Here is a 15,016-nt window from a genome sequence, read left to right as displayed (position 1 = left end):
GGGATATTCAACTTCCTGTTTGTGCGCATGCTTCAATTGTTTATCTTAGTCAAATTCCAATTTCAAAATTTGTCTCTATTTCCCCTCTAAAGGTCGCCATATTTGTTAAAAAGGCAGAAATGAGGCAGCAAAATGTCTCCATTTAAACAAATCATTGTTGAGCAATCCGAATGAAAACGAAACGATAATTTTTAGACCTTTGGACTTGTTTTGACAAAATATTACTTAATTATTTACGATATTATTACCGTATGCAGGCAAGCCGGCAAGCGAGTACCTCAGCTTGCAGCCTATTCGGAACAGTCGGTTCAAGTTTTCAACATCAGAACATCAACAAACCTAACGGTACATTAAACAGATTGATAAGGTCGTTTCGTTTATTGTATTGCAAACAAGGCGTTTTAGCAACAGTGAGAGAAAGATTTAGATAAGTTTTCAAAATGGCTTCTAATGCGTTCGCTAGATTACTTTTCTGCAATACTTCGAAATATTTAGTGAAAAATAGCATCCCGAAGCAAAATGTGAGGTTGCTGTCTAGTCCCGCTGCAGGTAAGTTAAATAGCAAATTCCAAGTGGTTAGTTAGTTGATCGCTTTAACATCAAAGTGATTAGATTAGAAAGAGGGGTTTTTTAAACGAAACACGCAGATACTTCTCTCTCCAATACCGCTTTCCATATTAAGTACTAAGAGATTTATTATAAAATATATCGTATTCTTATTACACATCTCCCTATAATCCATTCATTATTTAAATTCGCATCCTCGGTGTCCTTGATCTGTTCCCAGCTGATTCTAAATTTCAGCAATTGATCAGCTGATTAACAACCCACTGTTGCCAACTTCCCAACAAAGTTTTTTCTTATACCAATTTTGGCTACACGCACCACCTGGAACCAGATTTTCGGCTTTTAAGGTTGAGGGTGGAGCTATAGGATTACCCAGAGTGTACTTCACTTTTTGCTTTCGCCATCATCAGTGGAGCCCCAGAGCAGTGCGATTCTATGCTCTGAGTGCTTCAAGGTTAATCTCAAAATAATTACACAGTGTACCAAAGAAACTGTTACAGCGTTTCCCATGGGCGAAACTAGTTCTGTGAGTTTTGAAATTAACACTGGAATAGAGGGGATTTGGTGCAATAACGTAATTTCAAAAGAACATGAAATTTATGAATTTATGCATCATAGGCTTGTAGAAATCGTACAAGTAATTCTTAACTAATTTTGCAAGGGTACATCGACCTACACAAATTTATACTTTGGGACGCAAATCCAAGGAATTTGTCCATCAATCCATCTCTCCTCTATATCCTTAGCTTTAAATCACTCTCCTCTTTTATCACTCAACTGACTGACCCAAAAATTTGCTCATATTAATTACAGTGAGTCTTATTTAAAATCGTGCAGTCCATCGGTATAAGAACTATAATGGATTAAAGCAATAAAATGCGAAATACCTTTAACTTTTTTATCACTAGATTGTAAATAAATCTCCAATTAGACAACTCCATGAATATTTTATCAAGTAAAATGATAGAAATTCAAAAATTGAATATTTTATCAATTTGTTGCCAAAAAATAGTCGCACTAAAAATCGTGCACTTCAAAACGTTTATTAAAAATTAGTAATTTTTATCGTTTAATGTTTACGTTAGTATTTCGTTGGACAACCCTTATTATTTTCAACAGCTCTTAGCCTATTAGGCATCGATCTAATTAATTTCCCTGTAAAGCTTGCATCAATTTTAGTCCACTCTTCTTCTAAAGCTTTCCTCAAGTCCTTCTATTGGAAATATGATGTTTGGGAACTCACTGATCCAGTTCATTCCATACATTTTCTATGACATTCAAGTCGGGAGATTGTGGAGGTGTTTTTGTGACGTGTGGGCAATTATATAACAACCACTCTTTAACAATATAGGCGCTGTGCTTCGGGTCGTTATCTTAATCAAAACGAAATGTTTCTGGTATTCCTAATTTTTCAGCACTTAGTTTCAAATTTTGCTTTAAAATGTTCAAGTACCCGAATTTATCCATATTTCCTTCTATGAAATGGAGGTTGCCTACACCTAAAGCACCTACACAACCCCACACCATTAGCGATCCACCCCCATGTTTGACTGTTGAGCGAAGATTTTCCTTTTTCAGTTCTTCGTTAACTTTTCTCCGTACCATAACTTTACCATCCGATCTAAATACGTTAAATTTGCTTTCGTCAGTAAAGATAACGTGTTTCCAAAACTCATAGTCTTTATGCATATACTTTTTAGCGAATTCTAAACGTAGCTTCCGATTTTTCTCACTAACATAAGGCTTCTTTCTTGCTATTCGGCCATTATAGCCATTTTTTCGTAAAACTTTACGAACAGTTTCCGCACTTACCGCTTTGTTTAAATTAATTTCAATGTCAGTTACAAGTTTAGGAGCACTCATTTTTGGATTATATTTGACTTGTCTCAATATCCAACGTTCATCTTGCGCTGTTAACTTCTTTTTATGGCTGATTCGGGCCTTATTGGATATGCGATTAAACTTTTTGTACCGTTCTATTATTGACTGAACAATAGTATTGCTCTTGTTAAGTATGTCGGCAATTTTTCTTTGACTTTTGCCTTGATTATAATGAAAAATTACAAGCCTTCTTTCTTCGATGGTCGTTTGCTTTTTTCCACTCATTATTTAGATTTTCTTAACAAATTTTGAACAAAATTCTCAACGATTGGCACTTAATAAACTAATTTAATTGAATTTGTAAGTACAACAAAAATACCTACAACTTAATCACCGAACAGATCAACCTCACGATTTTGATTGAGAGCTAACAAAAGCGAGTGATAAAATTTTTTTTTGTCTAAGATAACTTGATGTTTACGGATTTAATTGATACTTTTAAAAACACAATCAAAGGGTTATCAATAGTCATGAAAATAAGCATTGTTTATTTAAAGGTTTATGATTTTAATAAGAATACATATAATTTAAATGAGTGCACGATTTTATATGTGATTCACTGTACATATTCATCCACTGACGTTTATCATTCTCTATTAAATAATCCAGAAAATATTGATCAATTGTAGACAACTATGAATTCATCAAAGTCAGCACTGCGGGAGCCAAAAACAATGTTGGGTTGATCACGCTGAACCGTCCCAAAGCCTTAAACGCGCTTTGCAATGGATTAATGCTGGAAGTTTCCAAAGCCCTAGACTCATTAGAGGCAAACCGGCAAATTGGGGCTATTATTATAACAGGAAGCGAAAAGGCTTTTGCTGCCGGCGCTGACATCAAGGAAATGCAGAACAATACTTTTGCCCAATGCATCAATTCCAGCTTTTTGGAGCATTGGAATCGGGTTAGTAAGACCCTGAAACCGGTCATAGCTGCTGTCAACGGATATGCGGTAAGTTGTTAGTTCAAGTTAGAAATATTGAGAAATTAATAATGTTCAAATATGAACATTTCAGCTTGGGGGAGGATGTGAGCTGGCAATGATGTGCGACATCATTTATGCTGGGGAAAATGCAAAATTCGGTCAACCGGAAATTCTTATCGGGACGATCCCTGGGGCTGGAGGCACTCAGAGATTGCCGAGGTTTGTTGGAAAATCAAAGGCCATGGAAATAGCCCTGACAGGTTAGTAGTTTCGAAGTTATTGATAGAATGATGACTATATTATCCTTTAATATTTTAGGCGCTCAAGTGCCGGCACAAGAAGCGGAGAAAATGGGTCTTGTAGCAAAGGTTTTCCCTGTGGACAAGTTATTAGATGAAACCATTAAACTAGGAGAGAAAATTGCCGGTAATTCGCAGCTTATAACAAGGTTGTGTAAAGAGTCTGTCAATATTGCCTACGAGACTACGTTAGCCGAAGGATTACATTTTGAGAAGAGACTGTTTCACGCAACATTCGCAACTAAAGATAGGAAAGAAGGAATGACTGCTTTTGTGGAGAAACGTCCACCAAATTTTATTAACGAATAAACGAGGAACTTTTCGAGGAATGTTAGGTATTTAAAAGGCTTTTAATGTTATGTTTTCATTTCATATACAAACAAACACAAATAAATATATTTTTAAGGTGGTATAAATATATCGGATGTGTTTACATCTTTAAATTAAACAAATATCTGATAACCCTATTTCTAATTTTCAGTTAACAGCTAAATATGATAGTAGATCTTTCCCTTGTAACAAATTCTTTCATGCACATTATTGTCTTATCGGCCCTCTTTGGTCTCAAGACCTTTCTGGCTGTCCTGTAGCCCAACGAAATTAAGGAGTTGCATTTCAACACACTTATCGGCTTAACCAAGTTGAAACGACAGTATCTCCACGTAACAGGCCCATCCCCGAACCTCATGTGTGGTAAAACCACTGTTATGCTTCCCACGTGTTATCTTTAATTGATGTATTGAAGCCGACCGATATATTAGAGGTTGTCTGAACGAGTTGAGTCAATTTTAAGAGTACTTTATGTGGTCTTGAAGGGTTTATATTATACAATAATCCTTTACTTCATTCCTAGATGCTTATCGGCAGATCTAGGTTTGATACAACTATCATGGAAATAGAAAAAGCAGAGAGGATACAGATGTGGCCGATTTAGACATGGAATATACCGTAATAATTAATTATATAAATATTGAGAATCATTACCAAAACACTAACCCTAAGTAATGAGAAAACAACGAATTAGAATTATGTTCATCGGCGTTAAGCCCATGGTTTTGTGAGACCCATCTCTACGTTATGCCTCTCCTGCTCTAACAGAGCTGTACAATCTGAAATATCAACTAATGGGTTTACATTTTGGCTTAAGAACCTCAAAATTAAAGAGTTATTAATCTTGAGTGCAAGTAGAGGATTTAGTTTACGCATAAACCAGTTAAGCCAATAACCTACTAATAGAACTGAGTCAGTCTGGTTTTCGTGCGTGGTGTGCCTGAAAAAAATATTGGTTAATTTTTAGTTCCGTCACACGTTACCAAATACTTACTTGATGGTATACATCTCTCTGTTTGGTATTTTGATTAATTTCGACATCGCTTCTACATTTGCAGCAATATGAAATGTTTGAGTATTAATAAATAACATCGGTTGATTTATCTTTTCCTCCAGTCGCTCTCCTTTTACTGGGAACATCCAGGGATCAAGCAAAATGCCACATCTGCAAATTATTTTACACGAAAATAGATTTATAGTTATCTAGGTGATACAGAGTGATCGACGAAAAAAATACTCAAATAGGCGTAGGTGTATTAGGAGAATGTCTTGAATAAATTCATCAGTTGATTTTAAGTTGTAGGAAAAAACGGCTTAATCAACTAAGGCATTTATGGTTCGTCGCATACTGTGCGTTTTTTAATAACTACCCTGTATCAAATTTAGACACCTACTTAAGCTTTGGTCTCCTAGATAGAGTATACAAAGCAGTGGCTGCTCCAAAAGAATGTCCCATAATGCAAATATTTCCAATATCAAGTTTACCAACTAACTGATTTAAGCTGAAGTCTGTTGGTGAATTCCTATGGAAAGGAACGTCATCCATAACGTTATGGGGTATAAATCCTTTATTCAGATTGATAAAGAAATCTATAACTTTGCCGCATTCGTCCGACCTTGTTCTCAGCTGTTCGTTCCTCCTTGGATAATGGTCTTTGCCGAATTTAATATGTCGAAATTCTTTTATGGATTTTTTGTTCATTTTTGCCTCATCTTTATTTGCGTAGAAAAAAGTATGGCAGGCAGAATGGTCCCTAAAAAGGCTTAGTAGATGAGAGCAGTCTCTTTTCATCTTCGTGAGGAAGCTCTGGGTGCACATTAGATAATTTACTTATGTTCCAAGGCAGCCACAACAAATCCTCTAGACGCAAGTTCGCAGCAAATGTTGCTGTACAGAAATCTACTGCCTCCCAATCCATGGGACATCACTATACATTTAAGGGGAGGGTCGTCTGTTCTAGGAGCTGCTCCGTATATTGCTGGGATTTTAATGCTAGCTGCATTATAGAATTTATTGTGTATTTTATTTATCTTTATTTCTATAATAAAATCATTTACCTGCCCACCAAAACGCAATTTTCAAAACTATTTTATACAACATTAGGACTTTAGATAATCCCGTTAGATAGGCATCATCGGGTAGCCAATTTAACCATTTGGGTGACTGTTCCTAAAAATATATTATAAAATAAAATGTTAATATCTAATAATCGTCGAAACTGGCTGATTTCTTTTACAAATTGGGGAAGTTCGGATTTTTAAAGCCATCGCTTCGTTTAGGTATAAGATCGTACCATTTCTTAGTATGATGAATCTAACTAATCTCATCTATCTGCACTAAATAATTATGAGCAGAATATCACTTACCAATATGTTTAGCTTTTCCTTTGTTGGATAGTACAACCGAAAGAAAGGTTCTTCTTTTTTATAGTCGAGAATTATATCTACAATTCCCGGAACAAAGGGACCTAAAATGATAATAAAATATATAATAAAGTTTCTTCACCATTTGGTCAGTATTCAGATCGTTTAAGTTCCTGGAATTATTAGAGCTTTCTTAGCATTCGAAAACCAGTATTTCGGGCCAATGTCACGATCCATAAGAAACCGCGGGAAATTTGGCAGTACGTCAATCATCTGACTGGTTTCAGTTTATGTCAAAATACCATTTAGCTGGTTCGCCTTAAATAATCTGAATTTCTATTAAAAGCGAACTAAATTGTTTCTCTAATTTTGATGAAATTAGTGAAATTCCTTACCTGTAGCCAAAGGTAAGTGGTTAGGCATGTCTTTTACAACTTCACAACTATTTTAAGGATGTTTGAAATAAAAAAACAGGAGGAAATACTGAGCGTTGAGGTTATCCCGTAGTGATTTAAAGCCCCACTCATCACTTCTAGATTTAACATCAAAAACGAAAGCTTGGCAGTCATGCAAACCTGTCTGATGACCAAAGTTCAAGGCCAAAGTTCAAGGACCTGATGGTCTCAGAAAAATGCGCTCTTTAAAATAAACATTTTTCCATTAAATAATCTCTTGTTGATGGTCTCATGGTCTCAAAGGTGTTCTTCCACATACAAAATAGACTCTGTTTATACAATCACCCTGTAATATTAATACAACGACAATAACTTCAATTTGGATATAATTATATTTCATATGACATGTAGTTAATATAACATAGTGATTATTAATCAAATAGAATAGGCCCTCTTATTAATTATACTTTATTTATGATCAAATTATTAAAGTATGTATTTTTAACTTTATCAGCAGGCAAATAGGTACTTGGTTTCGTTGAAAGCAAAGACACTGATTAAGTAGTTGAATTAGGGCTTAAGTCCCATTCAGCTAAACCTGATCCTTGTAGATTACAAAAATGCATAAGAAATTTGTTTATATCATATTGCTATTTCATTTTATGTCAAAATGTGAGTTTAAATAATAATTTTATTATAATTAGAGCTAACAAAAAATTAGTGCAATAATGGAAGATTTTATTAATTTTTTTATCTCAAAGTATAGGTTGAGAACAAGTACTTTTAATGTTTTTTTTTTTTTTAAACTTTTGCATGTCTGGAAATGCACCCTAAGGCCGCTAATATTTATTTAACTATTAACACTATAACACACAATGAAATCAATGTTTTAATTACAACTTTAGCTTTAAAATTGAATAGTCACACTTTAGATGTCTACTTCACATTTCTCTTTGGTGTGAGTTCCAGGAATCACTGCAGGCCACTTTTTTCAATAAGTAAGATTCCAACCATTAAAGTTTTACTTATCACAGATTGCTTCTTTGATGCTAAAGGTGAAGTTGGATGCAATTCGGACCTACAGAGGTTAGACTTCATCTTATTTCACAACTGTGGTGCCCATAGAGCTTTTTCCACTGTAAGATTGATAAATTATTTACAATAAATTTACCTGTTTAATAAATAATTGGTTATTAATTTAATGATTAATAAAATAAATTAAATCCACCACATAAAAATATCAAGCGTTTTAATAACACCAAGGGGGAATTTTTACAGGAGTGTCTGCAGTTTTCCTTTAATGCAAAAGTATTGAATGAATATGATTATGAATGAGTTGGTTCCAACCTTTTAAACTATCTGTATGTCTCATCTTTTTAATAAAATTATCTAAACTGAAATCTTGATTATTGCACTAATATCTGTTTTCTCTTATAGGACGCATTAATCTTCTCCAAAACATGAGTAGCACTGAAGTTCGAGATGATAGCAATATCCCTGAGCTAGTAATTAAGCTTTGCAAGTATCTAGCACCCCATGATGAAGTTTTAGTCGGAAAATTAACAGACCGGGCCTTCCGTTGGCTAGCACAAGCATCTAGAACCCACATTAATTCATCCAGCGATGAACCATATGTTCTCAATAGCCTTAGAGAATTACTAAAAGCCAAATCCTCAGAAGACGCAGAAAAATTCGAACTGTTATATACCAATCTTTCAAAATCAGTTGTTATTAGAGACCGTACAGCCTTATTGAGTTTTCTGTACAATGTGAGTTTAGCCTCAAACGAGTCTGCAGTAGCGTCGTTGTGTAGTAAATTAGAAAGACTGCAAAACAAGCATTGGACAAGCAATAAAGCCGCTCGTCAGCAAAGAGTGAATAATATTCTATCAAATGAGTCAAACAGTATTCGTCATCTATATGATCGACGTCAACAAAAATTCATTGAAACTGCATCCTCAGGACCATATGCAAACTCTCAGACAACTACAATATCTTCCACTACTTGGTCCCATCATGACATTCCATCCTCATCAAAGATCAGCTCCTCTCACTCAGCAACAGAACAGGATGTACTGCAAGATGTAATTTACAGCCTGCATGGCATCCAAGGAAAGTTCCTGAGAAGAGAACCTTGTGGGCTGGGGTATACCCTGGACCCTAAAACTAGTAAAGCCCTTTCACCGATTCAACGCAATTTACTGGAGAGGGTAGTGGGAATGAGTTTCCTGCACACTCAGCTGAAGCAGTATTGCGAGGAGAACGAGAAGCAGAACGGTGCTGTGGGTCAAGCATTTATTGCCACGTTAAATGGAGAGTTATCAGAATACTATAAGACCATAGCTCTGCTGCAGGCGAATATCAATAAGCCCGGTTCTGAGATTTCGGATATGACTTTAAGACGGGTGTTGTTCATACTGCAAGACCATAGAATCAGATTCGAGTGGTTGGCCTACATAGCTGAGCAATGTAGGGATAAAAAAGGAGGTGCTCTTATTACTGCTGTTCACGGGTTTTTGCAACATGGTTCGAAAACCGCGCAAGAAGTAGCTGAGAAGGTCCTGAGGGCAGTGTGCAAACCCTTGTATATAATGCTGTCAAGATGGCTGCTAGACGGAGAGATAAATGACCCCTACAGCGAGTTCTTCATTGAAACCAAACACGTAGTGACAGCAGAGCGGCTGTGGCATGACAAATACACTGTTAGAAAGTCAGTAGTCCCTTCGTTTATTAACATGGAGCAAGCCAAGAGAATTTTGGCTACAGGCAAAAGCATAAACTTCTTGAGACAGATTTGCAAAGATGGGGGGCAGTTGCCTGGCAGAGAAGCTTTGCAGAAGCTCTTCAATTCAACTTCCACAGAAGCCCTTTTCACCCCTGAACAAAGCATAGAGTTCCATTCAAGTTTAGAAGGAGTCTATAAGGAGACCTCGTTAAGGGTTTTAGACCTATTGAAGAATAAATTTAATCTCTATGAGCATCTGCAATCACTCAGGAGGTATTTGCTATTAGGACAAGGGGACTTCATCAGACATCTCTTAGAGCTGCTAACGCCAGAGCTGAATAAATCAGCTGGCGCGATTTACGGCCATACCCTGTCAGGAATACTAGAGTCTGCAATACGAGTCACTAATGCTCAGTATGAGGACGAAGACACATTAAAAAGACTTACAACTACCTTCATGAGTCACTCAATTGGCGATGTGGGCTGGGACGTATTCAGTTTGGTTTATATTGTAGACGGGCCTATAGGGACCATCTTCCAGCCCACCATGCCCACCTACCAAAGCTTGTTCGGGGCTTTATGGAAAGCCAAGAGGACCGAATATGTTCTCGCCAACATGAGGAGGCAACAGCTGTCTATGTCTAAACTCTTCAGGAGGATCAAAGAACTGAAGCCGGTGATGCACCTCATCCATATACTGACCACGAAAATGATCCACTTCATTCACCAGACACAGTATTATTTTTTGTTTGAAGTGTTGGAGTGTTCCTGGGACGAGATGCAAACCCAAGTGAATAAAGCGGAGTGTCTCGACGACATCATCACTGCACATTCGATCTTCCTTGCGTCTGTCCAAAGAGGCGTTTTACTCGATGAGACATCCCGGGAACTCTTTTCGCACTTGGTGGCAATTTACAATTTTGTGGTAAAGTTCGACACGCATCAGGAGGCGATATACAACGCTGCCTCGAAGGAGTACGACGCCTACATGGAATATAAAAAGAAGGCGGCAGACACTAAGCAGTTCGTAATCACGAAGGATGATCAGGCGGCCTCGAAGGTCAGAGTTGCGAAATTCCATCAGTTCTTGAGTGAGACTAAAGTGAAGGTGAAAACGGGCGTTGAGGCATACGACACGATAGTTACAAAATTCCTAGAACTGTTGGCTTCCAGTTCGAACATGAACTTGCAGCTTCTTAGCGTAAGACTAAGCTTTAACAATTTTTACAAAGTTGCCTAATCTTAGGTAGTTGTTGAAGATCTCAGTATATTTATATAGCGAATGGATTTGCGATTATATTGTTGAGTATTTTTTTATACCTGGCAGAGATTTGTAATTATTTAATTGCCGAAAATGGCAGGTTGGATTTACGATATATTACACGATAAATTATTTAGAAATGCATAATGTTTGTATTCTTTGGCTTTGCGTTTGTACGAGTGATGGAGATCAGACCAGAGTTATAATGGGCGGTCCTGAACCTGGCCTCGGACAGCACTCATCTCTTCCCAACAAGCTTCTATGCTTACAGAAGGTAATCATCATAGATGTAACCAATAGCGTAGCACCGTCTTCAGTAAGATCAAATGAGCTGATCTGATGATCCTTAGGAACTCGAATAGACATTCTTTGCGTATTATCGCATAGGACCTACTCTCGGGTAACATTATTGGCACTTGACGTCCTCACTCATGGGAAGAGATATTCGGTTGCTAGGCTTCTTTACGGATTTTTGTTCAATAGTTGTTACGCACATATTCCATCCAAAACTCTGATTAGTAGCAAATTGAGGGTGTCCAGACCTTTCCGTGAGAAATTTGGGCTCGCTCCGCCTTCACTGTAGTCTCAGCAAGTCCGAGCGATTGTCCTCCGAAGTATTGATAGTTGTCAAAATGACACATTTGTTGATTTGGGAGGCCGCTTGGGATTATTGTCACCGCAGGCGACTTAAATAGTTGGAACGCCCCAATTGCTCATTTAAATGCGCTTAAAATGATGGATATTTTGGAAACATCCCAGTCGACATATTTGGGTCTTTCGTCTGTCCTAGCGCGACCTCGGGTTCATTTGTCGCCACGAAGAGGCTACTCCCCAGGAAGGGGCTGCTGTTGCGTCTTCTCAACGAGAAGTTTCTTTGCTTGCTTGTTGGGTACCTTCGATCTGTTTTATTCGCCCGGTGTCTCCTAAAGCCGTTGTGGCAAAGATTCTAGGGATTCGACCCGCTCTTGCGATATGCACGATATCGTCGCAGAACTGTTTCCAGGATTCGCAAAAAACCTCGCCGATCCATCAACCATCTGACTGACCACGGGTACTTGAGGTTTTTTTGATGATCATCATTAATTTAATCGGAGGGACCTTGTGGAGTTTACCCAGCGGGAGTGCCCTTGTCTGCGTGTTATGTTCATAGTACGTGAATTTACATCATTCAGCAACTTAGTAATTCATTTCAAAGCAATGTTTTGGTTGTAAGACTTAAGGTCTCATGCTCGTTATAGGTACTTTTCTCAATTACTTTATTACTTGAAGCGTAAAGCGCGTTATTCGCCACGCAACCAACACTCCTTAAAACACCACACCCATCATAGAACAAACATTCCACATTGAAAAAGAAGATTTCCTAAGTTTCAGTAAATTGGTCCCAAGGCAGATAAACCTGAACACCATGGAAGGAGTTATTACCACTATAAGCGGCCTGAAACGTCCTGCCGCATCGCCCAGTGCTTCTCCCAACAAGAAAACCAATTTTGTGGGAATTTCCCCTTTGAAGGAGCTTACTAATGTTAAAACGCCTGTTGACAGGCCGTTTAGGGTATCCATCGAGGGCAACATAGGTGCGGGTAAATCTACATTGATCAAGTATTTCCAGAAGATGGAGGGTATTGAAACCTACGCGGTGAGTTGGAGGGCAGAGAAGCCAATTTAGAGTTCATTTGACTTTTTAGGAACCGATCGATTGGTGGCGAAATGTGGATGGACATAATCTATTGGAGCTTATGTATACAGACATAACTAAATGGCTTAAAGTTTTTCAAAGTTATGTACAATTCACTAGACTCAGCGTTCAAACAACCGCGCCAAAGGACAGCAGCACAAGGGTTCAAATGTTCGAAAGGTATATTTCCTCCTTAAAGTACTAAACTGCTAGAGCAAAAACTTACACTTTTCTAGATCACTCCAGAACAACAGATTTTGTTTTATGGAGCAAGCATTTGAAAATGGATACCTCCATGCCGCAGATTACGATGTACTGGATAAGTGGTATAGATGGATAAGGGCCAATGTTGATATTAGTCTAGATTTGATTGGTGTGAACAATTTGCAATTTATAAGGCGTTTTGAACTGTTGTAAATTTGTTGTAGTTTATTTGAGGAGTTCCCCTGAAGTGGTTTTCGAAAGAGTACGAGCCAGAGGTCGCCCCGAAGAAGCAAGTCTGTCCTTGGAGTATTTGAAGCAGTTGCATAATAGCCATGAGCAATGGCTCATGACTGATGATGAAAGGTAAATTTTAAGTAGCGAAGCGACTTGAAGAATTCGAAGGCTTCCTTTTTAAAGAACAAGTATGATGTATATACATGTTTTCATAGATTCAATACCATTCCTGTTTTGGTGCTCGACGCCGATAAGACTCTAGGAGAAATTGTACAGCAATACAAGGAAAATGAGAACAAAATACTTGGTGAGTTTTTAATGAATTAACAGGGCTCTTAAAGGTATTACATGGCTCTTTCTTGTCTTCTTACCATATCCTTTCCTTTAGGATACGAGAAGAAAGGAACCCAGAAAGTTGAACCAGAAACTAAGGAAAAAGTTAAGAAAGTTTTACATCTGTAGGAGGATAAACGTTAAACATAAAATATTGTACTATGCCAATGAGAATCGCACTTTTAAAATCAAGATTTAAATTTTTATAAAAATATTTTCTTTGTTATACATTATGTGAGAATAATAAATTATATATAAAAGGTAAGGGTTATACTTCACCAAAATATTCAGCCATGCAGGGTGCAAACTCAACACTGCAGTGGTAAGTAACGCCTGGGACCTCGACCAGGTTGAAATCCCTGTCGCTTGCGAATCGTCTGCTAAAATCCTCGGACGGGTTCGGTTCAATTGGTCCTGCATCTAACCTGTTTTAGTATTTCTTGATTCCTGAGGTTGTTTATTTGAAAGATTACAACCTCATTTGGCAGTGGTCAGCTACACAACTATATCCGGTTTCTAATGATATAGTTCCTGGTCAGTCAGAATCTTTCTCTCCAGGTTAACCTGGACATTGCTTTGTCCACTCTGGAAAGCTTATTTAACTGAAAGCCCTTGTGACATCTGTGCGAAGCCGTCAGGGTCTTGTTTATGGTATTTAAAATGTCATTAGACCAAGTTCCTCGTTATGGTGGTACTTTAGTTTAAATTCCTTCCTAAATTTCCTATCTGTTTCAGTATAGTATTCCCTTTGTTCTGGATTCCGCTCTAAGGCGTCCCAGCGTGTCGTTTTACTATAGAATCAGTTAATCTAAATTTTTGAATGTAAATGCTCCTTCTTGTGAAGGGTTTTAATGGAGCAGACAGAACTGCCATGCGAAAATGCGTTTCCCATTGGACATAATTAACTTAAATAGTAGTAGTAAATAAAAGAAAACAGTTTTAACCCCACTTTTACCGCTTCGTCAAGATAACAATTAAGAAGAAATAGTTCTATATAATAAAGTTTGATCAAACCTTTTTTATGAATTGTAATAGATTCTGGGATATTCATTACTATAAACCTAAGACTCTCTGCACATGTAAGTCTCATCACACAATAGAAGGACTGAATTTTCTGCTAATATATAGGGTAGTATATTAAACCAAAATTTCAATAGAATCAATGTGCAAAATATTCAGCCTGCCCATTTTAAACATCTAGTATCCATATGAGTTTCCATACATTTAATGCTACAATATCTAGTCCCACAGGACAAACAACTATAATGTCCTAAAAAGCCACACACAGCACAAAAATGTCTTGGAGGCAACTGTGATTCTTCACATTGTATATCCATGTAGGAGGGTCTTCGTTTTGATTCAGATTCAGATTGGTCTTCATCCACCAGTTGTTGGAAATTTTTGCGATATTTAAATTGATAGTAATCAACTAAAAAAATATTTTAAATGAAGAAAAAAACGTAAAATTTCCGTTAAAAGACACAAAATAATTGAATCAAAACCTTTAATTAATATGAAACATTTTCCAATAACTTTTGTTCTTACCTGTCCTCTCTCTTTTCTTATTTCTTCCAGACCTCTGTTCCAAGTTGTCCTCAAATTTAGGCACCTTTTTACTCATCACCAAATCAGCATGTGGATCATCATGATAATTATCTGATTCCAACATTTCCATTACCTTCCTTTGTCGTCTTTTTCGTTGCGTCTCATCAATGACGCGCCTTTTATCATGCTCCTTGAGTCGACTAGAACCACGCTGCTGAATCCCTTTTGAGATAGTCATGGTGGGCTTTTTAAACGAAATCTTGGTAGTTTATTTTAAT

The 15,016-nt window shown here is 37.2% G+C and overlaps 5 protein-coding genes across 6 annotated transcripts in view; 3 read left to right on the top strand and 2 right to left on the bottom strand.

Moving 5' to 3' along the window:
- The window catches only part of LOC136411426 (meiotic nuclear division protein 1 homolog), a 66,776-nt gene that overhangs the window by 50,541 nt on the left and 1,219 nt on the right, over positions 1-15,016 (top strand). Inside the window, exon 1 of one of the 2 annotated variants that reach the window (XM_066393993.1) lies at positions 14,157-14,272. The exons of the other annotated variant lie outside the window; for it this stretch is intronic. The gene's annotated coding sequence lies outside the window, so the exon portion shown is untranslated. Of the gene's footprint in view, positions 1-14,156; positions 14,273-15,016 lie in introns of those variants that run through there. 2 annotated transcript variants of the gene reach the window in all.
- Echs1 (Enoyl-CoA hydratase, short chain 1) lies at positions 282-4,092 on the top strand. The gene is made up of 4 exons (XM_066393980.1): positions 282-549; positions 3,078-3,400; positions 3,465-3,633; positions 3,692-4,092. The coding sequence occupies exons 1-4, from the start codon at positions 441-443 to the stop codon at positions 3,979-3,981; spliced, it is 891 nt and encodes a 296-aa protein (XP_066250077.1). The 5' UTR covers positions 282-440; the 3' UTR covers positions 3,982-4,092.
- LOC136411402 (platelet-activating factor acetylhydrolase-like) lies at positions 4,379-6,471 on the bottom strand. The gene is made up of 6 exons (XM_066393955.1): positions 6,370-6,471; positions 6,061-6,172; positions 5,834-5,999; positions 5,397-5,756; positions 4,997-5,167; positions 4,379-4,942 (listed from the first exon to the last, which is right to left on the bottom strand). The coding sequence occupies exons 2-6, from the start codon at positions 6,101-6,103 to the stop codon at positions 4,714-4,716; spliced, it is 969 nt and encodes a 322-aa protein (XP_066250052.1). The 5' UTR covers positions 6,104-6,172; positions 6,370-6,471; the 3' UTR covers positions 4,379-4,713.
- Positions 6,653-10,894, top strand: LOC136411368 (gamma-tubulin complex component 3 homolog). Its single transcript, XM_066393908.1, has 2 exons — positions 6,653-6,773; positions 8,199-10,894. The coding sequence occupies exon 2, from the start codon at positions 8,222-8,224 to the stop codon at positions 10,724-10,726; it is 2,505 nt and encodes an 834-aa protein (XP_066250005.1). The 5' UTR covers positions 6,653-6,773; positions 8,199-8,221; the 3' UTR covers positions 10,727-10,894.
- LOC136411455 (zinc finger HIT domain-containing protein 1) lies at positions 14,304-14,976 on the bottom strand. Its single transcript, XM_066394034.1, has 2 exons — positions 14,739-14,976; positions 14,304-14,622 (listed from the first exon to the last, which is right to left on the bottom strand). Exons 1-2 carry the CDS (start codon positions 14,974-14,976, stop codon positions 14,369-14,371), a joined length of 492 nt encoding a protein of 163 aa, XP_066250131.1. The 3' UTR covers positions 14,304-14,368.

The sequence above is a fragment of the Euwallacea similis genome, chromosome 1 (genome assembly GCF_039881205.1).
Source record: "Euwallacea similis isolate ESF13 chromosome 1, ESF131.1, whole genome shotgun sequence".
Lineage (NCBI taxonomy): Eukaryota > Metazoa > Arthropoda > Insecta > Coleoptera > Curculionidae > Euwallacea > Euwallacea similis.
The sequence above is the reverse complement of the archived record's forward strand: the minus strand, read 5'-3'. Positions and strand labels throughout refer to the sequence as shown.

What these genes read in the sequence shown, in the direction of transcription:
- LOC136411402 (XM_066393955.1), bottom strand. Translation starts at nt 6,103, where the DNA reads ATGTTGTATAAAATAGTTTTGAAAATTGCGTTTTGGTGGGCAG. An exon ending in GTGGCTGCCTTGGAACATAA is followed by an intron (nt 5,757 to 5,833) that starts GTAAATTATCTA and finishes AAGCCTTTTTAG; the next exon opens with GGACCATTCTGCCTGCCATA. An exon ending in TCTAGGAGACCAAAGCTTAA is followed by an intron (nt 5,168 to 5,396) that starts GTAGGTGTCTAA and finishes AATAATTTGCAG; the next exon opens with ATGTGGCATTTTGCTTGATC.
- LOC136411455 (XM_066394034.1), bottom strand. Translation starts at nt 14,976, where the DNA reads ATGACTATCTCAAAAGGGATTCAGCAGCGTGGTTCTAGTCGACTCAAG. An exon ending in TAAGAAAAGAGAGAGGACAG is followed by an intron (nt 14,623 to 14,738) that starts GTAAGAACAAAA and finishes ATATTTTTTTAG; the next exon opens with TTGATTACTATCAATTTAAA.
- Echs1 (XM_066393980.1), top strand. Translation starts at nt 441, where the DNA reads ATGGCTTCTAATGCGTTCGCTAGATTACTTTTCTGCAATACTTCGAAA. An exon ending in CTGCTGTCAACGGATATGCG is followed by an intron (nt 3,401 to 3,464) that starts GTAAGTTGTTAG and finishes TGAACATTTCAG; the next exon opens with CTTGGGGGAGGATGTGAGCT. An exon ending in CATGGAAATAGCCCTGACAG is followed by an intron (nt 3,634 to 3,691) that starts GTTAGTAGTTTC and finishes TTAATATTTTAG; the next exon opens with GCGCTCAAGTGCCGGCACAA.
- LOC136411368 (XM_066393908.1), top strand. Translation starts at nt 8,222, where the DNA reads ATGAGTAGCACTGAAGTTCGAGATGATAGCAATATCCCTGAGCTAGTA.